General features: G+C 39.5%; 1 protein-coding gene across 10 annotated transcripts in view; it reads right to left on the bottom strand.

Annotated features, from left to right (window-relative positions):
* The window catches only part of nrxn2b (neurexin 2b), an 835675-nt gene that overhangs the window by 674470 nt on the left and 134952 nt on the right, over positions 1–26253 (bottom strand). For all 10 annotated transcript variants that reach the window (XM_078164201.1, XM_078164202.1, XM_078164203.1 and 7 more), the window contains one exon: positions 5658–5678. In XM_078164201.1, coding sequence (XP_078020327.1) covers positions 5658–5678 — 21 coding nt within the window. The remainder of the gene's footprint in view (positions 1–5657; positions 5679–26253) is intronic.

Genomic DNA, 26253 nt, shown 5'->3' on the forward strand with positions numbered 1-26253 from the left:
TTCTCTGAGTTAGCTGCTAACTGCTTCTAGCTGCTTTTAAAACTTTGTGGGTTCCACACATGACATATTGTCAAAATGTCACATCCATACCGTCCTGCCAGCCTGCACTTTTTACACAGACATCAATTCTGCTCTATTACTACCTCAGCTGTCGGCTTAAAGGTGAGATAACTCTGTACCTCCATTTCCTTTTATAAAGAAAGAAAAGGCAGAATAATGTTCCAACATTCCCGCCTTAAACAGGTAATGTAAAAGGGGCTTATATTAATGTTAAGCACTCATACACTGAAGCAAATTCCTTCTATGTGAAAACCTACTTGACAGTAAATAAGACTCTGATTCTGATTTTGAACATTTAGAGCCTCTATAAGAACAAGGTCAAAGATTTAAAGACACTAACAATGGATGCTATCACAGGAGTTCTAAAGTGTTGCCTTCTGATATATTATGAAGTGTAGGCAAATTAATGTCTTCCAATTCAGTAACATCGCATAGCTATGAAAACAAGTTCTAAATATCACAGTGTGGGTGCCAGTAAATAAACCTGAGTCCACCCCTTATTCCTTGCGTTTTCTTCTCCAGTCCACTCTATATAGCCTTCAATAACTCAGCAAAGCTGCATTTCACAGTTTCCTATAGAGGCATCTCGCCAATAAGCCTCTTAGCTACAACCTATAAGTTTATCTACCAGAAGAGGGAGGAAGGTGACCGAGATTAAGAAGAGAGGACAGAAGAAGAGAGTGGGAGGATTGGCAAAAGGAACGGAAGGAAGAGATGTCTAGAGTACAGATAGGTCGCAAGAAGACAAAACAAAAATGGGAGACTGATGAGACAGGGATAAAGCTAAAGATAGGTGTAGGGATAAGGGGAGAGGAAGAGGGAAACCATAGAGTGATAGATGTAGAGGGATCAAAAAGAGAGGAGGATTACTAAGACTGTATCCCTGACCGGGCATAAATTAGTTGGTGAAGACAACCAAACGAGAGATGAGGCAATATAAACTCCAAATACCCCATAACCCCTAAGTCCATTGGGAAATACTTAAAAGACGTTATGTATTTTTTCCTATTTCCAAAGCAACAAAGGCACGGAGGTGCAAAACAAAATTTCATTTTAGTACACAGGAGAAGGGAGTACTTTGAAGAAAGCCTTGAAATCCCTCCCAAAGCTCATTGTAATACAATGTCACTGTAATACAGTCGAAGTGCTGAAGATATGACTTGTGTGTGCTTGGAAGGGAAAAGAGTCAGCTGAAGCGGGGGTGATTTCAAAAAAGTTTTGAAGAGCGCAATGTATGCTAAAAACACTGGTCCAAAGCGTATTAAAACTGCAGCAACCTTTCAGCGACTCAAAAGTGCTTGAGTCAAAAAGAATTCAACTTGGGGAAGAATTTGACAAAGCTCTAATATTGAAAACACCATAATTACAAAGTCTACCGCACTGTATGTATAGAAGTATCAGATAGAGGCCTAACTAGGGCATATGTAGCCATTTAAAAGTTTTACAGCGCTGCACTAGTCTGCAAATGTGAACAAAGAAACCCTCAAGCAGAGCAGCAAAATCTGGCACACATAATTCGCTTCTTCACACACACACAGACAAACACACAAACACTATACAACACCAGAGCTTCAGGCCATGCATTGTCCAATCCATTTCTCTCTCCATCATAGCAAACAGTATTGCCTGTGGCCACGCATGTTGACACTGAAGCATCTGGAGTTGCTCACAAGTGGACGCCCACTCCATCCCTTTAGACTTTGTTATCACAAAGCAGAAAAATAGAAGGAGAGAAAAGAGTGTGAGCTGTGTGGGGTGAAATTAACGTCTTGTGAGAACAGGCATGGCTGGACTTTGGCTCCTCCAGGACGTGAGGATGCTTAATCTCACTGCAACATCTGGCAGAGGCTGGGCAGGCAGAGGCAACATCAAGGCATCCTACTGTCCAAAGACTCTTGAGCAATTTCAGAGCTGAAGAAAGACACCATTCAGTTCTGTTCCACCCTTCCACTCCTTGGTATTTTTTTCCCCTTCCAATGAGGTTTCTGTGTGCATGTGGGTGTGTGTTTGTTATTGTGTTATTTGCAGGCTATTCTTTTCTTTTTTAGTGCTTGTGAGTAAAAAGCTAGCCAGCAATCTTCTACAATCGATTGCTTTGTTTGAACACTGCAAATCTCTTGTGCGCCCAATGAAAAATGCACAGTTAAGCTTTATTGATCGTAAAGAATGGACAAATTGCGTTGTTATGCAACGCAGTTATATAAATAAATGCCTATCATTCTCAATTGCTTTTGCAATTTATCATTTTTTGGCAAGATCAAAACCAGGTGGTCGGCCCTTTAGCCAATGGTATTCAAAAAATAACGACAGCAGTTGGAATTTGAACAAGGATCATGTACAAGCACCATTTGTTCCAGAAACAAACAAAATCTAGGTTAATACCATAATGACATCAGTACATTTAATATTTGCCCGACTGTGTTTTCTCCTTCTGTTGCCTTGACGTACACGCATTTAGAAAACATTCAAGTTTTTAGTCTATGATTTTGTTTTATTCCTTGTGCAAATAAGAACAAAATCCATAATCTGGTTTGGATGATCCAAAGTAATCTCCTATTACTACAGGCCACACACAAATCTATAATCCTGTATCTTTAGCCAACATCAAACTCCATTTTTTATGTTGGAGAGAAGAAAAAAATTGTTATTGCCTTCCCCGAGGGTGAGATTAAGTTGGAGGTCTGCGTGGCTCAGAGAGAAAAGATCATTAGCCTTGATCAGATTGATTAAGATCAGCGTGGGCAGCTCAGAACATCTCTCACCCAAACAAAGCACCGGGTCACTAAATCTATCAGCCAGTCTCAGAGGCCAGCAACACTGACCGCGGTTAGATTTGATCTGTTACTGTCCAATTGTATATGAGCTGGTTTCCACTCAGCCGTGCTCATGGTCATGGTCTGTCAGACCATCATTTCGAGCAAATTAAAAATGGCTAGCCTCCAGTGTCTGAATGAACACCATGCATTTTTACTGCCTCTGACATCTATTGCTTCCTCAGTATTTTATTTTTTGTAACTATTTAAGAGATCCTCTCTTTCATATTCATATTGTTACAATCAAACTAAAAATTTCATCCACACTACTGTTTTTCTTTGTCAACCACTCTTAACAACACCAACACAAATCGGTGCAGTGAGGTGTTGCATTCCAGATCCAGGTGGTTCAAAGGGGTTCCTCTAGGTCACGAGACCATTCATCTGACCTTTGACTTCCACTGCTTTCCGCTTCAGTGTCATTTCTTTATTAGCCTCTACAGGAACACTACCGGACCAAGCAATGATGTAAACTGCTGCTTACATTATCAAACTATACATCACACATGAAGTCCAGTGGGCAGAGGACATGCTTGGCTATCAGTACACGGATGGCAATGCGTGGCTGGCTCGCCGGTAAAAAACAGGTCAATGTCGCAGGCAGATCATCAATCGCCCTACAGTACACGAGCGAGGGCCACCAGCCGCCTTCCAGGGGCACTGGCCCCCCCGGGGCTTCCACGTCCCTGTGCATCATCAATCTCAACCAACCTTTGAACACATGGTCACTGACACTAATTAGACCAAATACGTTCACAGGGAAACCCTAAAAATAGAAGAGAAAGGAGTGCAGTAGCACTCTAAGGGTTTAGTATCAGAGACAATGAGCCATTAACTAAATCTATCGAGCTATCATGTTGATCAGAACACACAGGGAACTGGGAACACAACTCTTTGTTTTTAATTAAATGACATGACTTTGGAGAGCACAAATTAATTGAGGTGTTACCATTTACATTTCGGGGCTTTCAGTTTTAGTAAGTATCTCAATAAAACCTTGGAATGTGTTTCTTAGTCAAAATAAACTATAACGCAAAAAAAGATAAATTCTTTAAAGGCCCAAGGGATCTTTCATTTTGGAATTATGGTGTTGCTGAAGAAAACAACTGGACCTCTGCACAAGGAGAGGTGTTCTCCTCTCAAATTGCCAGGAGCACACATAATTAATACGACACTTAACTTACAACATATGCCCTTGCCCTGTGCAAAGAAATATCTGCAGAACATACTTCAAATCAGTGAGAAAAGTGCAAGTACTAAGCCAAAAGGTTAGGCTCTATAAGTCTGAACTGCACATGTGTACATGAGTTGGAGAGCCTGGCTTTACTTCTGCAGTTTGATGGAATTTAACAGAGGTACCCGGGGTCCCACAGGAGCTGCCTACCCTCCCTTGGGTCTGTCAAAAAGTAAAATTTACCCTCCTCTGCTCACCCTCCACCGTCCTCCCTCTCTCACTAAGCTTTCCTGCCCCTCACCTCACTCTACATCAGTGTGGCTGGGCTTTTCCATCAGTCAGAACTGTGGAATTGCCACCATTTATTCCTGTTCCCCACCATCCCCCTGACATTTTCCCATCAGCAGCACTGACGTGGCACCTGCTGCAAGGGCATTCATGCACGCACACACACACACACACACACACACACACACACACACACACACACACACACACACAGTCGTACAGTAATTACAGGAGGCCTGCATCTCTCATGTAGGAACACACTGAGAAAATGTCAGCTTCAAACAGTCTACAAGTGCACACATTCTACATACCAAGGGCAGACCAGAATTCAAATAGAGTTCACTGAGTTAGCAGATAACAAGGATGTGACACTATGACATATGCTTTTATATTTCCTATATGCCACAAGATAAACACCTCATGCTTGGTACAAAGATTGAGAAATAAATGCAGCATTAAAGTTTTCAGCTTTAAAGAAAACCTGGAGCAAGAAGGTGTTTGTCATAGTGATTTCCCCTGCTGGTTTGGGCCGTGTGATAGGTAATCCATCACCTCAAACTCAGCAAGGAGGAAATGCAACTCCAAAACATGCAAACACCAGCCAACAGCTCCACTACCACTCAACCCAGAGATTCAAAAAGAGCTTTTTTCAATCTAACAGAGGGTCTGATTTGACTGACAAACAGATTCAGTCAACCAGTGGGTGAACCTCTTCCGGAACAGTGCAAAGTGGAGACAGGCAACAGCCTGCAGACAGACAAGCCAAGGCTGATCCATCCCTAAAGTCTGCTACATCCAGCACTGGTTTAGTGCCTGACCCTAGGGCTAATGAGGCCCCTCAGGGGCCCCGACAGGCAGCCTCCGTTCACCTTTGCTGGAGATAGGAAGGAGGAAAGCCAGAAGACAGTATCTCAAAATTGCCATGTCATATCTTGTTAACTTTAACAAAACTTTGTTAACTGGTAAACAAGCTCAAGATTCCCAAGATGCCTTGAGTGCATGACTATATTCCTGAGTGAAATATACAACCATATGCTTCTATCTGTGGAGATAAACTGCAGTAAAACAAAATAAATTTTAAAAAGACAAAATAAAATTAAAAAAAAAAGGAGATAAAACAGGGATCGTTTTGGTTGTACATTCATCACTTTTCGGAAACTGTAATTTAGGCCCCCTGGAAGTCACTTATAACCGCAGTCCAAACTGACAATGCCCCTCCCCAGAGGGAGAGCATACAGTAATAACAAGCAGCCAGCATCAGCATCCATGACAGCATTAAGGGAAGCCATCAGAGGGCCCGAGAAGTTAAGCGTCAGTCTTACCTTCAACAGCATACTCTTCAGCTTCAGGGAGGGTCCAAAGGGAATGCATGAAAAAGAGAGAGAGAAAACACACAAAGAGCAGACTCATTAGATGTTACCTTTTCTTCAAATAAATGTCTTCCTATTTTTTCTTCAAACAAATTCTTTATGAGAAAAAATCTAAATAAAGACTGCCAATGAGGCTTGAGATCTTGGCTTGACAGAAAAACAAAGTCTGCTCTGAATACCAAGTCTGAATATCTATGCTGATGTCTTTTTTTCCTGTCAATTTTCTTAAAAGCTTGCAAATGCCCCAATCGCTTCACAAACACCCATATTATTATTTTCAAGAAATGTCCAATAGGAGTGTTGAGAGCCCTCAGCCAGCATACTGTAAGCACGCTACCTCCCATAGAGGAGAGGAGGCTTCAGTCAAAGACGATCCCCAACTGAGAGACACTGACTCTCACACACTTCTCTCTGGCTTAATGATACAGTGAGATGGAGTCACAGAGTTCAGGCTACAGCAGGACGCTTTACTCACAACAGCTACCCCACAGCTGCAGAGGCCAATCTGTAATGCTAGAAAAAAAAAACTACAGCCGCCTGCCACTCTAGAAACCCCAAGTTGGAAGATGAGGCCCTAACCGAGAATGTAAAACAGCCTCTAGCTTGGTATGGCATCTCCGCGGAGAACTTGGCATTTTGATCTGGTATTGTGGCTGCTGGGCTTAGGTCTTCATGGGACGCTCCTGTATTAAGCTGTTGCACGGTCAATAATATTCTATAGTGACTCTAGACCGCACCGGGTCCATGTGTTAGTCTAGTAAAGTATTTCAGTCAGAGTATTAACAGCTGCAGGCAATTTGTACGACAGCAGCACACGATTTATGGAAAACTATGAGGTCACATAAAGTGAAAAATATTCTACATTTTAGAGCTAAAAGGGCAAATCCATTTTTTATATATATTCCATAAGTGTTGTCCTACAAAGTTGGAGTTGCTTTTAGCATTAAGATTTTATTAAAACAGCATTTCAAATTTATCAGTCTGATATACACCACTAGGGGCCCAACAAGGCTGAAAAGTAAGCAAGTCAACCAGATCTCATAACACATCAGCACAGTTCCTGAGATGGACTTCTCTTGAATTCAACAGTGAATGGACCAAATCATGTTTCTGAATAAGAGTTAATTATTATTACTGACCTCTTTGATCTATAAAAGGATATTGAGTTGAATCAATGATTTTACAGGTAATTGGAACCACAGGGTTAATAGAGTAATTACTCTGAGGGATGTGATATTCTCATTTCACTCCTCTGTTGTCCCGCTCCACACAGAGCTAAGACGCCAACCATACAACACCAACCCTCAAGGACATCTGAGCAAGACATCAGGGGTCCTGTTACAGAGACTTCCTAAGTCTGAAATCCTATCTTATCTCAATTTAGGATAACAATGATGATTTCTGGCATTGCAGAAACATGTTTTTTTAACTGCATTTAGGAATAGGATAGAATAGGACTCAGGCATTTCAGAACCGTCCTAACTTCGGCGCTTCTCCAAGTTAGAAATCCAAAATTATGATGGTATAGACCTTTTCCTAAATTCACAAGAACTTCCATAAATGGCAGCAGCACCGCTATCTGAAACTAATTTGGTTGATTCACCAGCTAAGGGAACTGGTAAATGAAGAAATCCACCAGTCAAGTATATTTTTTACAGGCTAAAATATCAAATTGCTTTTTTGTGTAACATATACATTTGTTCCTGCATATTTAGTGGCGACAGTACAATATATAAAATTAAATATAAAATATGTAATTTGTAAAATATGTTCAATACAAACTTTTTTTTTAATATATTGAACAACTCACAACCACAGCTCCAGCATGTGAATAAGTTCCTTCTGTTAAGCAGTGATGCAGTGTTCATATCTAAGGCTTTTATTGTGAAAGGTAAGAATGGAAGGAATGAAGCCGTAATGCACTGCCGTTAACAATATGGGAGGAAATAAAGACTCTGCTGTCCTGGTCCAGCCTTTGTGTAACTATATTATTACCTTTACAACAATGGCCGCAACCCATTACACTTGGCAACACACTAGCCCAACAGTTGCTAGCAGCAGACAGGTGGCAAGTAAAGAGTTTGGTTAATGTCCCGCACAATTAAAAATGCCGAAAAAACTAGGAGCACTCAAGATGGTCAGTTTCGTTCTACTGATGTATGTTAGCAATGTGACACAGACAGCAGAGGAACAGCAAACCAGCACACCCATAAAAGACACCAAAACACAATAGAGACTCCTGGGAAAGTTTGTTTTGTTTTGTTTATCACATGATGATTTTGGTTCAAACATTTACCCGCTAATGTGGTGAACAGCCTTACTAGCAAAGCAGTAAATCTACCCGCAGTAGGCACTTTGCAGGTGTACATTTCAGACCATGAGCAGCACTCGTCATACAGTCCTGAATAGTGTCTCCGACTCCTTGTAACTAAAATTGAACACTCGTCTCTTTTTGTCCATGATAGAAAGCTAGCTGGCCAGTGACAAGTCACAGCTATTGATATTGTGGTTCGTCCATCTTCAGTACCCTACCGCTACATTCTAATCAAAGAAACAGGCATGACAGGGTAAGTGCAGATTGAAAAATCAAATTTACAGTTATAGTTAGGATTTCTTAAGTCAAGATAGGAGGTCTAGCAAGGACAGGGCACAGCCATGAGTTTAGTAATTGCTTCTGTAATAGGAAGATTAGGAAGATAATAGGATTTTTTTCCTATCTTTGAAACTTAAGATTGGACAAGTAGTTAGGATATTTTTTTTACAATGAGGCCCTAGGATTTTTTTCAACCTAAGGATGTTCTCACTATGTATCCCTGATGCCTGAACTGAGTTCAGCGGGACAAGGCGATTGTCACAAGTCTTACCATTTTCCATATAACCATCAACATAAAACTATACAGATTAAATCTGCCCTTAAGTGTAAATAGTCTGTGGTGCATTTAAACAACAGAAAGGATACCACTACACCGACTGAAAGCCCTTCATGAATGACGGAGCATTTGCCAAGATGAACCATGGGAACCATGTTTGTCTGATGTAGAGCAGTGGCTGTTTATATAATCACTGGCCATGACTCTGCCTTTCCTCTCGTCTCATCTCTGATCATAGTCCATCATCCTTTCTTTCATTGTGCTCCCTCATATCTTCTTCTCTTTCTCCCAAGCTGAAGCAAAGGATGTTTGATGTACAGTAGCGGACGTTTGTATCATCACTGGCCATGACTATCTTTCGCTTCCCCTCATCTCTCAACATAGTCCCTAATCGTTTCTACCTTTGTAGTCTCTGTGTCTGTCAAAACTCAGCATCATTTAGTTTACATTCAGTGACATGGAGGGAAACTGCTTCTGTTCAAACATGGAGGGATAAAGGAACAAAAATATTTGTTTTCATTCTGACACGCTAAATTTAATCTCTTGGATAATCTGGATGTTGGTTTACTCGATACATGATAAGACCCTTAACTTCTTGTATAATGTTCTAGTTAAAAGCAAAGAAATGTTTAAAACAACAAAAACTGACAATTTCAAGACATAGTTTTGGGTTTGCACATAAAAGCCAGAGCAAAATCTCTGTTGTTTTGACTTTTGACTCTTTTTTTTTTGCAGTGTTGCCTAAAGTTCATAAGAAAGACATTGTATTGCTTGAAAACATTAACAATCATTTGTCAAGAGGCCATGCTACAGGAAATGGTGAGCACCATTAAATGTTAAATCCATACCATTTCAAGGTTGACTCTTACTTGACAGATATTCCTTTTGAGCAAGCATTGTTTCACACTTGGAGTAGATGTGAAATCTAGCCTTAGGGAAGAAATACGATTTCAGTCAGACACTTGGTGGGATATACCCCATCTCTCTAAGCTTGTCCCTTTTATCCCATTGATAGTTCACAGTAGTCTTTACCACCCATTACTTTTATCCCAGAGCTGTTTTCCATTAGGGTGTAGCCCACGTAGCCTCAGGCTTTAAGCTCCACTGGGATCCTAGTCTTTTCAATGTACTTTGTGATTCATATGGGAATGTGCAGAACGTTTTTCAGAGGAAAATACTCAAAAGCTTTCCTACGTATATGTGATGCCCCGGTGCAAAAACGGGGCCCTGGGATAAAAAGAGGAATACAAATTCTTTATTCTAACCTTTTCCACCTAATCTAAGACTGAAAGAGATCTAAAAAGCTGAAATCCAGCCTAACTCGCATTAAAATTGACAGCCAGTCAAATGTGACATTTCTTTCATATCTCTAAATTAGTGTGCAATACCTCCAGAAACAAAACCAAAATTAATCAAGGAGACAGTCACAGGGTACAAAAAGAGAGCAAAAATCAGACGTGGGCTGCAATAAAAATAGATAAAATAAATACCAAAGTAAAATTCAGATGGAAGCAGTGGAGAAGCTGGATTCCTTCACCAACGAATCCCTTGGGGCTTTGGAGGCAAATGAGAGACTTTTCAGACCTAATCCCAACCAAGCTAACTAAAGGATTTACCAAGGGGAGAAAAGCATGCCTGCATTGAAAAACAACCTCCTCTCCATCACTGTCCTCGCAGTTCTGTGCACACGAAGGAAGCTACACAATGAACTGTTGGTTGGATACAAAAAGATCATGAATGGCCATGAAGTAATATTGCAAATATTGAAAGGCACAACACTGTAAGTATACCTTACAATGTTAGAACTGAACTGCTGGTTAAATAAAGAAGCATGAAAATGGAAAGAAGTTCTTAGAAACTATATTTCAAGAAGATATATGACAGAAGAAATGGTTGCACAAAGAGCAATAAATGTCTTTTCAAAGCCATTCTGTCGGTTAATATTAAATCAGTAAAAAAAAGAGTTGTGGCCTTAGAAATCAATGCACATCTTGGGAAAATCTATTGTGATTGTTGACTTCTTTTTTTAAAAAAAATCATCATTTATAATTCACAGAATCATTTTGTCATTATAGATAAAAGGGCTAAAGCACAGCAGCAAGTCGTCACAGAGGGAGCCCAAGCTCAACATCACAGGCGCAGAAAAAGTGACTGCATATCTCCCTCGTTCTTAAAAACAGCTGGAAAAGCACATGCAAATCACACTAACGTCAACATTTTATGAAATAGCTACAAACTGTGAAATTCACTGTTGGATGTATTTATATTTTTTTTATCTTTAATAACAGTAAAAATGTATAAACATATAAATACAGTTGTATTCAGTGATAGCCGCTGCCGCTACTATTACTTTTGGAAGCAGCTAATGTTGTATTTCACCTTGAGAGAAGATGTGGTACTGTCATCTGCTGCATAATGATATGTACAATAAATAGAACATTAATTTAGTACTGTATATGTATGCCTGTGTATGTATAAACTGACATGCTAAAGGAGAAACCTGGACATAAGTAAAAGTAAATTTTCAATTCAACTTATTTAAATAAAAATAGATAACAATGATATTGTTTATAAATGATCATCAGTAATGTGGATATAATGACTAGGTGGGTAAAGACAAATAATAAAACAGGTAGAACAGTCTGGTGGCTTCAGAAAATTACATCACTTTACTGTAATACACCCTTTAAAACCAGAAAAAGACAACTCTTACAATATTACGACATCCAAAATCTTAGACAGTATCTTGATATAATACCAATATAATACCAGCCCTTGTCAGTACTATTCGGACTACAAACGGAATACAAAAGGACACAAGAATGCTTTTGATTCCAAAATCTTGTCCTGTTGTCTACAGATTTTGCATACATATACAGGTAGCCTATCTGTTTACAGAGATTTCAACAAGAGGGGAAAGTGGCATCTTGTTGTATAAATGACAAGACAATGGGAATACTTTGCAGTCTAATGCGATCCAATACAACAGCACTGCAATAAAATGTGTGAAGCTTGTAATATTGAATTCTTGTGGAGACAGTAACAAAGAATTTTAACTCTGTACTGATGTAGTATGATGTACTTTAAGATGAACGAGACTGAACTGTCTAAATAATTAAAATATAACACATTTCCACTGTAGATAAAAAAAATAAATAAAAAAAGTCAAATTTATACTGGCTTCTATGCATATACACCAGGAATATTTTTTTTCCATGAAGTGGTTGGCTTGGCTAATGTTCCCAGCTGCAGTTTACCTCCCCTGTATTTTGTAGTTCAAACCTGGCATAAAGCAAATAAGTCACCAGAGTGGATATTGGAGCGGCACACAGTACAACATTTTCTTTGGATCCACACAGGTTAGCACTTATCCAAACAATGCTGGGTTAGAGTAAGAATGGGTTGTTTTAGAGTTTTGGGCAACATCTTCCAACAAAGAGGCCCCACAGTGCTGTGAACAATACTGGCTCTACTGCTTTCTTTGGTATACCACGTATTGAATTCTGCATAATAAACCACAGTGTAGCACAGTGTATTGCTTTCGAGTCAGCCTTTCATTCCAAACTTCAAATGCAAACCATTATTTTACATGCCCCATGCCTTGTGAGTCTCTGTAGTTGCACTGGAAAGACACTGAAAGTCTGTTATTCTGGCCAGAAAGTGTCACTCAAGTAACTGAGTTCAAAAGGTACAATGCAAGAGAAAAAGGCCCTTCTGTCCACAGCTATTTGACATGACTTAAGAGAAGCACCAAGGGAAAGAAATAACATTAGTGAATAACGCAGACGAGTAAGTAGACAGAAGACAGGCAGATGGATAGAAACATGTGCGTACATACACACACACACTCCCTACACCCCTTCTGCTTCCTCTTTATATTCTAATCAGAGGCAAGCTTTGTCCTGAACTCTCCCACATTGTCAGAAACTTTCTCTCTGACTGACAAGTTAATCCACAAGACATGGCCTTTGCAGATTTCACAACAAATCTCGACAGCTAAACACAAAACTTCTACCCGACAAACGTGCAAATATAGCAGAGGCTTTCTAATCCTGATATAGAAAAAAAATAAACATACTGACTGATTTATCTAGCAACAACACAACATATAAAGCATTTGCCATTTAATGCATGATGTGAGGGAGGGAAAGAGAGAACTGGGGTCAAATGGAACGGATTAGAAAGATGCAACCTTAAACAGATGTATAGGGTTTTTCTTCACTGAACAGTAAAAGCTTTTTTTCAACCTCAGATCTACGTAAAATGTCCTGAATGAAAGTAATAGTTAGAAATGAGTGATTAGTTTTTGGTGCAGATCAAGAAGTGTGTAAAAGATTTGTTAAAGTGTGATAGAGCATGAACTCCCTGTAACTGTCTATCATTTTGTTTTTTCAGGCAGATCAGATCTAACTATTCTAAAAAACAAAAATAAATAAATCCATTTTTAATAGACAGTTGTTCTGCCTAGTCACACTTGTGCACTCTGAGTGCCTTCTAGACGCACTTTTTACAGAAACAACCATGCACATCTGTAGCATATCTATACTTTCAGGACTAACAAAGACAGACTGGTGTAACCTCACACAGTGCTGACTCATAAAGCAAAAGCAGGTATCACAGGGAGGTCAGGGAAAGGTAATAACTCGAGAAATGAATGGGGATGCACCTCTTCTGCCAATGTCATCACTGCACTGAGAGTTTAAGTTAGAGGACAGGGAAAAGGCAATGGCTGACATATTAGCGGGGCCCACGGATGAGGTTCAACGAGGACAAGGTCAGACAGAAATAAATAAAGATGAAGAGACACAGGAGATAGGTTGAGATAAAAAAAAAATCAGTGGGAAACTTTAGATATTAAAATGAGCATGTTTATCTAAAACAATGATCGTCCATAACTGGTTCACTAATTCAAAATAAAGCTAATAAATAAAGCCATTTTACCATACCCTGTGAGCAGACAGGTTTTGAAGAGCTTGAGCTGTAAAGCAGCACAGCAGTTTTTTTTTTTTTTTAATAAGAAAACAGCAAAGATGTGTTTCAGCAGGGGAGAGCAAAACAGAACGGATTCCAAACAGTTCAAATGAGATGTAGGCTAATTAAGCGAGAGATGATCGCTTGTCTAATAGGAGCCGACTGGGGAGAGTGAGGGGTGAGGGGAGGCAAAAAGACAGTAAAGAAAGACAATTTGTTGATGCTCAAAAAGATATGGGCATGGGGAGGGGGGCTATCAGCAACATCAGATTATACAACCCAATTGGTTCTGTGAAGAGGAGCAATGAAAAGGTTTTGTAAGGTCAAACCTTGAAATGCTTTTCCATTTACTAAAGGCAACCTAAGTAAAAAGAATAACCCGACAAACATTATCGTAACATCCATGTTACAATAAAGTTTGTGACGTGACTGGATTTAAATGGGAGATCATTTCCATTCCACCTTTATTTCCCCCTGTGGGTGTCAGGTGATTGACAGGAAGCAAAGTGTAAAATAATACAGCAATAATATGAAAACACTCAACTGAGGCGCAATGAAATATTGAAAAACCTGAGACTTTGACTGAATCAAATGAACGCAGTGATGGATTATCTTCAAGTCTGTGGAACTAGTTTTTCACAATATACAAGGCTGGATGGAAGCAAATGGCTTCTTATAAACGGAGGAAAATGAGCCTGGATATCTGTAGCTCTGCTGACTGTGTGCAGACAGCAAGAGGAAGCAAGCGGACCACTGACAGCACAAACTACAGTGATTATACATAACAGATTAAATGCATTGCACCTGTGTGGTTTAAAACGCTTAAAAAACACTATTCAAATACTAAAAAACACTAAGCAACATGAATATTTAAAATCACAAAACAGCAGGTACTTCATGGTGGGGGTCGGGGGGGTGAGTGTATCTTTCACCAATCAAGCGTTGGCCTGGCTTGGCTGCATCCTGTCGATTAGGGCCCTCTTGCCTAGCAGACTTAATGACATTTGATTTTCAACTCGGCTCATTTTTCACTACATTTAACCTTGATTTTAAACTCCACTGCAGTTTGTATTAGTATCATTCACGTGTCACCGCAATTAAATTCTAAAGTAATGGCTGGTGCTCAGTTAACTAACATATTCACAGAAGAGCAGAGAGGAATTATTTTCATGTTTCTATTCAAGATTTGCCCTGGAAGAGGGGCTGCTTTCACTACAGTCACTGATGACCGTGGGATGAACTGGATTTTATAATATTCTTATGTTTGAAAGGGATGTAATATAGACACACAAAAAGAGTACTGGGTTGTCGGGGTAACAAATTAAAGGAAAACCGCACTCATAAATCAAAGCACTTCAGGTCATATTTCTTGATGAAATGTTTTTGTGTACAAAACCTGCCTGGTGTAGTTCTACAGTAATTTCCTACATTTCCCAAACTGTCTTTCAACAACGCCGAGATGTGTATGTGAAGGTGGAAACAACAAGAAGCAGCTGAGCATATTAAGTTTCATCCAGTGAAAGAAAAAGTGAGCATTGCGCCACACCATCCAAACAAAACATGTCTTGTGGCTGCCTGGCATTCTGGTCTATTAAGGCTGCTGTCAGTGGGGTATTTCTGCCTCTTCTACAGCACAATGACTTTCTCCCTGTATGACTGCTCAACACTGATGTAAAATGGCAGCTCAAGTAAGTGCAAGCAAGCCCTTGCTCTTTGATTATAATGGGCTGAAACCAAAACCTGACGTTTTCTGGTGGTGCATCAGATAGCTGAATTTTTCTCTGCAATTAAATAGCTCTCTCGCTACGTGGGAAGTATCTCGATGTGACATCATGTCATCTGAATTTGGAGGGTTATCTGTGGAAATGACACATACACATGACAAAACAGAAGGTATGCAAGCTGTATTTTAAGGGTGATTCTAGTTTGGACACACTAGGCAATCTAAAATGTTTCAGGATTTCAGGAGAGCATTTGCTTAAAGAAAATATATACAGGTAAACTAAATTAAAGGTGACATTTGTTCTCCATGAACACAGACTATTTTCTCTACATCTAGACACATCTGACTTTTTATTACAATTTGAAATGAGTTTGTGTACTTTAACTAATCCCTCTTTAAGGTGACCTAAAGAGATTTGTTTCCATTGCTCCTGAAATCTCCGGCTTTGATCATGAACTCATCAAATGACATGAAGCGATCATGTTTCTTTGTCCCGCACTATCAAATCCTCCTCTAGATTATTTCTTCCAATGAACAAAACTAAGGGTAAGATTATTATACAAATACACAAACATGCAAGGCTGATTTTAAATTAATGGAGAGCCTTTTTTGTGTTTTTTAATCAGCATTCAATCTACTACAGAATGTTTTATGCTTTACTCCTATTTCACTAAAGGTACTGTATGTTCACTTTAGTGCCCTGTTTTTGTTCTCAACAGATGATCAAACAAGAGTGCTGTCCAGGTATAAACAGTGCAGTACAGAGATGCTTGGTACGCTTCCTGCATCCCTGACACGAAAATCTGAAAGGACGCAGTAAAGTCACTATCATAGTCCAGGGGATGCACCCTATTATATAACCTGTTGCATATTCTCTGATAATGCTTCACTGGGAACAACACGTATGTGTTGAAAATAGACACAGTGGCGTTGTGTGACCTGTGACTTGACGTGTTTTGGATGTTAATATCATACTGTCAGTGATGTGTTTTTGTTCTGGTGCTCTGCACAGGTCTCACAACTGCCCGCCAGCCATCATCCCTGGCCATGTTTTTTCCCCCGATAAAGCTACATTGTGATAATGTGATTAAGCCACTGATCGACACTGTATTGACTCATGCTGATGATGACCATATGATGCTTTAGTGTCTAGAGGATGAGCCCTGTTGAAAAAATATTTTCACCAGCGGCCGCCGTTTTCTTAGCAAATCTATCATGTCTTGTGGAAAACGAGATCCCATTTGTTCTTTGTCTCGATAAGTGAAAGGAAAATGTAAAAACTCTTCTTAGAAGGGAGAACAACAAGAATATTTCTCAAAATGTTAGACAATTACTGGCTTATTTACATTTTTATGGATTATCACATATTGCAATCATATATCACATTTGATTTACTTGATACTGGGTTGATGATTTTGGTGCTTTCTATATTCATTCAAAATGTGACATCTGTACAATGTTGTGTACACAGACTGTATATAATGATGCAGTATGTAGGTAAGTTTTAAGATTAGGGATTTTATTTGTTTACAGTAATTATCGGATGCATTTTCAACATACATCAATATAACCATGATTTAAACCAAATAACATCAAATGTGGGTTACAATTTGTAAAAACAACAACACAGTTTTATTATCGACCCTCTCAGTTTTCCTGGAACCCACTCAGATGACCTTCCTTTCCATCCTGGGGGCTCACTGAATTGAAAACCTATCAACATCACTGACAGTACATGCGGAAAATCTATATGCTGAACCAAATACTGACACCCTCTATCCATAAAAATGGACACGTTAAGAAAAATGATCAAAACTTGAGGCGTTGGAGTGCACAGGTATCAATCAAGACATTTGTGTGAACAAATCAAACTGTGAGACTTCAAGCAGCTGCTGTGAAGCACAGAAGTGAGTCACAATCAAACAGAGGCCATTTGCTCTTACAGAGAGTTACAACACGCCTCTAGTAAAGCCTCAGCATTTACAAAATTGACAACTATTGACTGCAAAACTCGTCTGAAAGGAGAAACTGAGACACGGGATGACATCATTGGCTGTTCAAGACAGCCTGCTAGCACAATCTCTGTGAAGTCACTGCCTATTTGATGCCTCTTTCTGAGCGATCAGTAATGATTAGACATCAACTGTAAGTGTGACTGCCACACTTTGGAGATTTGACTTTTTTTAAGTTTCATTCATGCTCTCAGTCTGTATGACTGGTGTAAAGGAAAAAGTCAAACGACTCATTTGCTGTCAAAGCATTGCAGTGACATTTCACCCTCTGGGCTCCGCATCTCAAGTCTCTATCCCTATGGCAAAGACACACTGCAAAGTCATTTCTGTGTGGAGCTCTAAAGACAGAGCACAACGCTAATGGTGCCAGGGTTTGAGATGTGGGTCCCACCGGGGTTCCTAGTGCTAAATATATATATATACTTATGATGCTCTGAGGGGATTTGGGTAACAGTGTTCACCAAGATGACACATACAGTTAGGTTCAATCAGCAACGGTAGATCCACCTCATTGATGTCACTAACTGTTAGCTGGCAGCCACTCAGCTCCCTCCCTCAGCCCAACAACTGTGAGCAAAGACACATCAGCACACATTAGGTGACATGTTTGCTGCTCCATTTCTCTACCAGACCCCTCAGTGAGTAAGCTGATGTCTCTTGGTGCTCCCATCATGTGTGCTTATGTGATCTAATGACGTGTTTCTATCATGTTTAATTCAGCTATGTATAATATTAACAAATATAAGTTTAAGAATCACTTGAGGTATGGTACAAAAAAGTTCTACATGTCATTGACTTGGGCACAAAGGAATATTTTATCAACATGTCGCTCTGCATTACACCTGTTTAAAAATGTAGTCAAATGGAACATGTATATGTATCTTTAAGATTTTTTATTTTCTGTATTGTTGCTGTAGAAAGGTCAGGAGAGGTGTGGTGCAGGTCGGGAGAAGGTGGTCTGACAGTTCATCGACCCTAGCAGCACATTAGTATCGACACCAAGAACTCACTGGGAAAGCAAATCTTATCTTTGTAAAGCTGGGAAGACAGGGGAGATGGGAGTGAGGGGGAGATAATGGGAAAAGAGAGGAGTGGGAGAGGGAGGGAGGGGAGTTTAGATGGGGGCGAGGGAGATATGAGATGTAAGAAACCTTGGCAGGGAGCTTATCTGTTATGTGGAATAAGAAGCAGGATGAGACTGAGGAGTGCTGTTTAAGGGTGGGGCACTGAATAGAAATCTACACAATTTACTGAAACAACAAGCCAAGCAGCAAACACTATACACCAGAAAATTCTGGAATTTTAATGAGTTTTAATTAGGGCCAGCCGATTATGGCTTATAAATAATACCTCAATATATTTAGGTTATACCACAATATATGATATATATCATAATATTTTCATATTTTCTCTAAAATAAAATCATGTTGATTGTAATGTTGCTTTTATAACAAATGTAGACAACTGATTTTATGTCTCAAAAGACAGGACAGCTACAATGAAATTTCAAGCCACTGCAGGAAGTTATGAACTGATTCATTTATATATTCTGCCAGTGCTTACTTAAAGCACTAGTGCTTCCAATTAGTCCCATTCTTTCTAATCACAAAGATGACTCCTCTCACCCATCTGTGACCTTGCATTTGTTTTTAAGAGATACAGGTTATACACTGTAGTGCTAGTTAAACATGCTAATAACCATTGCTCTGATTTCCTTATTTACAAAATTAATTACCCTCTACAGGTACGCACAAAAGCAGATGCTGAATAAGTCAAGGTTAGTTTTTTCCGCGTATCAAGGTATTACGTTTTGTGATGCTGTATAGATTCTCAAAAACATTACTGATTATTAATGTATAGTTTATATGGAAAGATTAGTGGCAGTGGTTCATTTTGTGTTGTGTTTAATCCCCCGACTGCTGGATCCTTCAGTGTTGTAATATTTCTTTAGCCATTTGACTCTTCCACTCTAACAAATACAAAGAACACAGGCCTCTGAAACGGCACACTGCTAGCATTAACAGTTTCCTAAAATCTGATTTTGAAGATTCACGAAAGAAGAAAGTGTTGTTGTGTGGTCCACAAGTAAAAGTGGTCTATTATGTTTTACATCAGACACTTCAACTGCAATAATAATGCATTTTCTTATTTTCTAATGACATGTTTCCAAGAATCATTTATTTGAAAAGGTGGATTTTCTAAAACTGCTCCCACAATATAATCATACATTCATGATACGGTTCAATTGAATGGCAATAAATGTAAAGTCTGAATCATTTCCGAGTCTTAGATGTCAGACATTATTCAGGACTGTGGAGGAATTTTACTGAAAACTTGCTTTATTAAGTCAAGGTTTACTGGAAAAGAAAGATAACGCATCACACTCAGCATGTGTTGTATGAATCACCAGTGGGGATTTTAACATGAGCTGGAAAATGTGACCTGCTTCAACTCTTGTTTGACTGCAAAGAATGGAGACATATTCATCGTTTCTGCTCTGATACCTCAGACTCTTATGCAACACGTCTTGGTGCTTTCAATGCCACCTTCAGATGTAAACACCTACACCTTTCAGAAACCTTAAAGATTATGGAATGGCAGCAGAAGGTAGATGAATCGATAAACAACTAGGTTTGAGGAGAAGACGCTGTGAGAAGACGGTTTGCCAGGATTTTGTGTTTTTGTCTTATCAAGAAATTCTCTATCTGCACTACAGGAAAAAGCAAGTTGTTCGAATGGAGGGACTTTAACTGGAAGTAGCTCTAATGTAGTGCTGCTTCTCATTTTAAATCTATATTTTTGAATTCAGAATACTTTCATGAAGAAATAAAAACATGGAGTGTGATGATATTTTGAATATCAGTCTCAGGACATGTTGGAGTGTACCGGGATGGCTGCCAGAGAAAATATGAAAAGAAAAAAAGAGAAGCATGCACTAAAAAGTAACAAGGCAGCCTGGAAGACCAGCAGCATCCAAGATTGAAGGGGGATGAGCAAAACAAACAAGCTGAGAACAAAAAAAAATGGAGGGATAATAAAAAGGAGGAACAGTGAGGTTGGGGGGGGGGGTGACAAATCTCTTAATCTCTCCCTCGCTCTCTCTGGCTATGTTTGTTTTGTGCTGGTTTTGGCCTCAAGTCGCCCGTCGATCCCCTCGTAAATTGCCTGTGTCGATCCAGCCTTACAAGCTTCCCCACACTCCCTGAGTCCCTGTTAAAATGGTCACGCCAATAAAAGCCCATTCACTTGTAATGAATTGAGAGAGAAGCAAAAGACTAAAGGGGCTGATTTAGTGACAATTGTTGATGATCCTCGATTGAGTTAGGATTGAGCTAGCCAGCCTCTCCGTTCCTACAACATGGCTGCTATTGTTGGAGGTTTCTGAAAGAAAAAGAGGGCTGCCAATTCCCATCACTTCTCATCCATCTCTGAAATAGACTTCTCGACAATGTACAGTACGAAGGGAAACACCTCACCCTGGAGACACTGTAACTAAATCTATGGGTGTACTGCATGCTCACAGCTGTGTACTGTGATGAGCAGGATTCTGCCATGTGCCTGTATACACAATAGAGCCACTGCAGACATACATAACAAAACAGAAAAGAAATAAATGATCATAGCGTTTCATCTGACGCCATCTGCTTAATTAATATAACACAAGATGTCCCAGTTTTGGTGACAGCAGTTCAAACTGTCAGGATCCGCTCTAAGTGTGTGCTTAGATGGAGAGCCACAGCTCAATCCTTGCCTTTCTGATAATTGCCCCGTAAAGTCACAACAAATCTCCAAGTACCACAGATGAGGGAGGAAAAAATATCGCCATGGTAGGGTAATGGCACTCAAATCCTGCGGGGTTGCATTGTGAGTGAACTGCTGATGCTGTAATCTCCAGGTAAGCTGTTGTAACGCTTCCATCCCTGCTCTTCACTCTCTGCCTCGTGCTTGAACGTTGATGGGCATGGGATGCTTGCAAAACACCATGAACTCCCCCCCAACACCACCGCAGAGCCGATTACAGCTGTGGGGTCAAGAGAAGCTAATGTGACTTTGTCTGGAACTGCCCCGGGTGGCCCCAAGGCCCCTGGATTACATGCACGAAGTGATTCTAAAATAGAAGAGTATACAGTGCTAGAATTAAATACAAAGTAGGCAGAAGGGGGAAAATTGTTTTCTTTGTTTGCAAAAGCTAAAGAAAGAGCAGAACCGTCTGAACAAAGGTGAGCAGGAATTCTCTGTTGACACAGAAAGCAAGAAATAAAACGAGGAGTATTGATTTGTTTCTCTACAGCTTTGAAAGATGACGTGTTATGAGCACAACAATGTGCTGTAGAGAACACCTATCATTTTCCTCTGGCTTGGAAGGATATTTTGTCCTCTACAACAGCCAACAAACAAAGAAATAAGAAAAAAAAATTATTTCTAATAAACATTATGCACAGCTCTTTGCCAAAAGCCTCCAGTAGGACTGTAAGTCATCTGACAGCCTTTGATACAGTGTAAAGAACAAAGCGGAAAGGCGATTTTCATGTCAATAGGGTAAAAACTATCATAATTGTATTTTATATGTATATCAGTGAGGGGTGTAACAATACATGTATTTGTATTGAACATTTTTGAGTGGAGGAGGATTAAGTTATTGTAAACCATGGTTTTTAAAACCTTACAACCTGCACCTGACCCCCTATGAGAGCCAACCCATCCCGCAGCGCCGCTGTCCGAGGTGCTGAACAGGTACTGTAGGCCAGATGCTGCAGAGAAATCCGTATTAACAAGAGGCAGAAGAAAAGAAAGAAATCCAATTAAACAACACATTTGCTGCCACGGAGTAATTCTGTGAACTGACAAGGAATGACCAGTGTGTGTGTGTGTGTGTGTGTGTGTGTGTGTGTTTCTGTAAGTTATTTCTAACTTACTCAGAACGCTGCTCTGTCACTTTCTGACCCGCCCCACCCGACCTGCGGGTTGCTTGTCAACACACGCATCACTATTGGCAGGTGTTTAAGTAAACAAACAAACAACAACAACCACAAAGATCATTATTCAGTCTCATATTACATTTGTGGGAAGTTATTACAGTTTAGATTTTCACCTTCCCACATATGTAATAATTTCCTGCAAATGTAATAGTTATTACATTTGCGGAAAATTGTGTGTTACGTTTGTAGTAGGCAGCTGCTATTACGTTTGTGGGAAATTTATTACATTTGAGGGATTATTACATTCAAAGCTGCAGATTTGTATTACGTTTGTGGGATGTTATTACGTTTGCGGGTGTAACAAACCTTTTGGTACGAGGCTTTCAGTTTGGTACGCATTACAAATGGAGAACTAATTTTATCACAGTTGAAAAATGACAGATACAATGTACGTTGTGTGAAACATAATGTTCTCAGTACCACTGCGCTCAACAAGACAGCCCACATGACCCAACAGGCAACACGCTGTCTGCCCCTCCCACCCTCTAACCAAAACTTCTACTCCAGGGAGACACACTTAGAGGCATGCTATGTTAAGCTAGCTCATTGCAACGTGGTTGGTAACAAGGGATGGGCATTTTCAGTAAAAAAAAAAAAAAAAAAAAAAAAATCTAGCACAAGAGTGGGAATGTAAATTGGCCAACAATAGAAAACAAGTATAATTTGAAGTTAATTTATTGGACAATCAGGCCCCAAATAACCTGCTAAACCACAGATCGAAAGATAAAATGAGAAAAAACTGCAAACTGCTGCCGTTGATGTCACATCCCCTCGGGGATCAATAAAATAAAGTATAAAGTATTTCTGATAGGTTAAACACAGCACTGAAGGACCAACTTTCTTGTCATTCTCTCCCCAGTCAGTTCACAGTCTGCCCGTTAGTGTGAGCTAACAAAGCAGCAGCAGCTAACATGTGGGCAATGGCGAGAGAGTGGTGGATAAAACAACAACAGCAGTACGGCTGTCAACGAATATTCTAAATTCGAATTTGAAAAAAAATGGACCTTCGAATATGAAAATTGATATTCGATTGTGGAGAGAAAAAAAAAACACCACCGCAGCTGTCCTCTTTGTGAGTGGGCATTGGCATCAGACGCGCATTTCTCCAGCCTGGTCGACAAGCGGTTCTGCTCCCAGCTGTTGTCTCCGTCACCCGGCTTAACACATTCGCTCGCGGCTCGCACAGAAATAGACCAGACGCCGAAACGATCGCTGCAGGGCACGAGCCGGTCACGGTCCGGTGCTTCGAGGCTATTCGCAGCGCTTCCGCGGGCGGTGTGGCCACGGATCAGAGAGGGGGGGCGAGCGAGAGGTCCGCGGTCGTTTATGATGTAATGTTATAGATAATTGTTTTATGTGTTTTAATGTGTAGGTATGTAAATGTTTTCAAAGACGTTAATGTGGAAATAAAAATACCTACAAGTAGTTATGTTTCCTTGTATTAATACATATACAAGTATGTTTCCTTGTATTAGTTTGCCCTCTTGTGGACATAATGCGGAAAAAAAATATTCGAATGGTTCGAACCTATGAGTTATTTTTACAAGGAATATTCGAACGTCATTTTTGAGCAATTTTGACAGCCCTGAACAGCAGGTTGCATCAGTTGGAATACATGTCAACTCATTTACACCAACATCACCCTGATGTAACGATAGGTGGAGATATAGACAAAAACAAAGAGCAAGACACATGCCACAAGCTAATATTATCCCCACAGCATTTAGGCAGCCAGTCCAACTGATTCTAACAGAGCAAAAGAAATTCCCATAGCGAGTGGTAATATCACATTTACAGCTGCAGATATGAGACATGACTCTGTGGAGGAAAATGCAGGCTTTACAAACACACTTCATGTCTTGAAGCCCCGTTACAATATATCCCCACAAACCCATTTCAGCCAGACAGTAATTCCTGCTTTGTACAAAAACAAGAGCCAAGAGAGTTGTTTCTTTTTTTTATATTTGTTTATAACTATTAATCTACATTTAATATTTATTAAGAAGCTGTTTTTGTTTTGTGTATATATGTATATTATGTGTGTGTGTGTGTGTGTGTTTTATTGAGGGTTTTGAATAAAGCCGTCATCAACCTAAAAAAAAATCCTCAACTTCAACATCAACTTCAGTGATTCACTGAATAAAATTAGTCAGTTTTTGTTTTTTGTTTTTTTTTTTATCAAATTAACTTTCTTTAATTAATAAATGTTATTTAAGGTGCTTTTTGGTGCGTGCCTCCCTTTGTGTGCAGCAAGCAGGAGAGCCAAAAGTTTTTTGACTTCAGTGAAAATGTTGTTTTGAAAGGCTAAACGCCAACAAATATAAACCAAAACTGAATATTATATTAGATAAAAATACGTTGCAAATTTTGCAAATGTTTACATATATCTTTTGTTCAGTATTTAATTTTGACTTTTGGACTTTACAACAATGTGGAGTTACTAGAAATGTCTGGATTGCACAAGTTGGAAACAATCCTAATTGTAGTCTGCACAGCATTCAAATGTCGATTGAGAATTCCAATGTCAATGTTATGAATGAAGCTTTGAAGCTGGAAAAGTATTTGCAACAACACTACAAACACAGTTTTTATATCCTATTCTTGCCTTTCAGGTTTTTGAGTGATGACCATCTGGTCACAGCATGGGATGAAGTTAGTTCTCTGTACCAATGCACATGTACAAGGACACAAGTATAGAGAGAGACTCAGACAGAATACAGCCAGGTACTGTACTGCAAGTCTCAAAGTTTCATAGCTTTCCTAGAAAGTTCTTGTATTGTTTTTTTCCCCCCTTTAAAAATAGCAGAAAGCAAAATTAGGTGCATGATGAAAATACCCTGCAACCTGAAGTCACAGTGAAGGCACCTTAGGGGTGAAACTGAAGTTAAGGAAGCAAACAACTGAGCAGCCTACCTGCCATTAATGATATATTGATACCTTTTGAATTTAACAATGTAAAGGGAAAATCTACTGTGTAATGTAGCACTTGTTTCATATATTAGTGATATTTATTGCATCTGCTTGATTTATATTTTACCAAGTTGGGTTTTGGACCACATACTGTCGCATCACATGTAGTTACCGGTATGATGAATCTTAAAACAGCTGAAAATAATGAGCATGCAGTCAACTATCACATCCATTTTTCTCTGGTTTTTAAGGGATACCTCACTGTCAGACCTTGGGTTATTTACCTGCTGAAGAGGTCAAATACATTTACATAATGGACAACAAAAACTAAACCATGTTCCTTTCATGTTACACTTAAAGGACATTTGAGTCAATTATAAATGTCCTCCTGCATTCAACAACTGCCCTCAGCTTGAACAAAGCCACCTTTTAGCCACAGACAAAGTCAAACTATAAAAGCTACTGATGTTAGTGAAAGGTCAAATGCAGGGAATGTAAGTAGTCACGATTACAGCTCTGCGAGTCCAGTATTTATCTGCTGTTCACGTCCAAAGAAAGAAATATGAAAGATGTTGGCAAAAGTGTGAAAATGAAATGCTGAGCTTTCAAGTACCATCATCTTTAAGAGGCTATGTCTTTGTCAGTTAGAGAGGTAGAGGAAAAAAATCTTAAAAGTGTAGAGAGTGCAAAAAAAAAAAGCACCAGCTCACCGAGTTTGAACCCACCCAAAAATATAAATAAATAAATAAGAAATAGACATGCCATTGTCAAAACGATTGCTTCATAGTTTCAACACCTAGTCAAGAGTCTCGCCAGGTGCCAATGTGTGTCTAACTCAGACTGCTGTTCCAAAAAGGATGCTGCCTTTGTGAAAATATGCATACTGAAAGTAAACAATGCAGGTAATATGTGAAGTTTTTGGAAAACTGTTGGTAGCCTGGGGGCATCCCCCCGCCTTCCTTCCTTCAAGGTGTATGACAGTAAATCAATACTCAGTGTGTACGTCTGTATGTACAGTCAGTGCATGTGGGTATTTGAGTGTGTTGACCTACATTAGCTCAAAGTGTGGCTACTGTGAGTGTC

The sequence above is a fragment of the Epinephelus lanceolatus genome, chromosome 22, assembly GCF_041903045.1.
Source record: "Epinephelus lanceolatus isolate andai-2023 chromosome 22, ASM4190304v1, whole genome shotgun sequence".
Taxonomy (NCBI): domain Eukaryota; kingdom Metazoa; phylum Chordata; class Actinopteri; order Perciformes; family Serranidae; genus Epinephelus; species Epinephelus lanceolatus.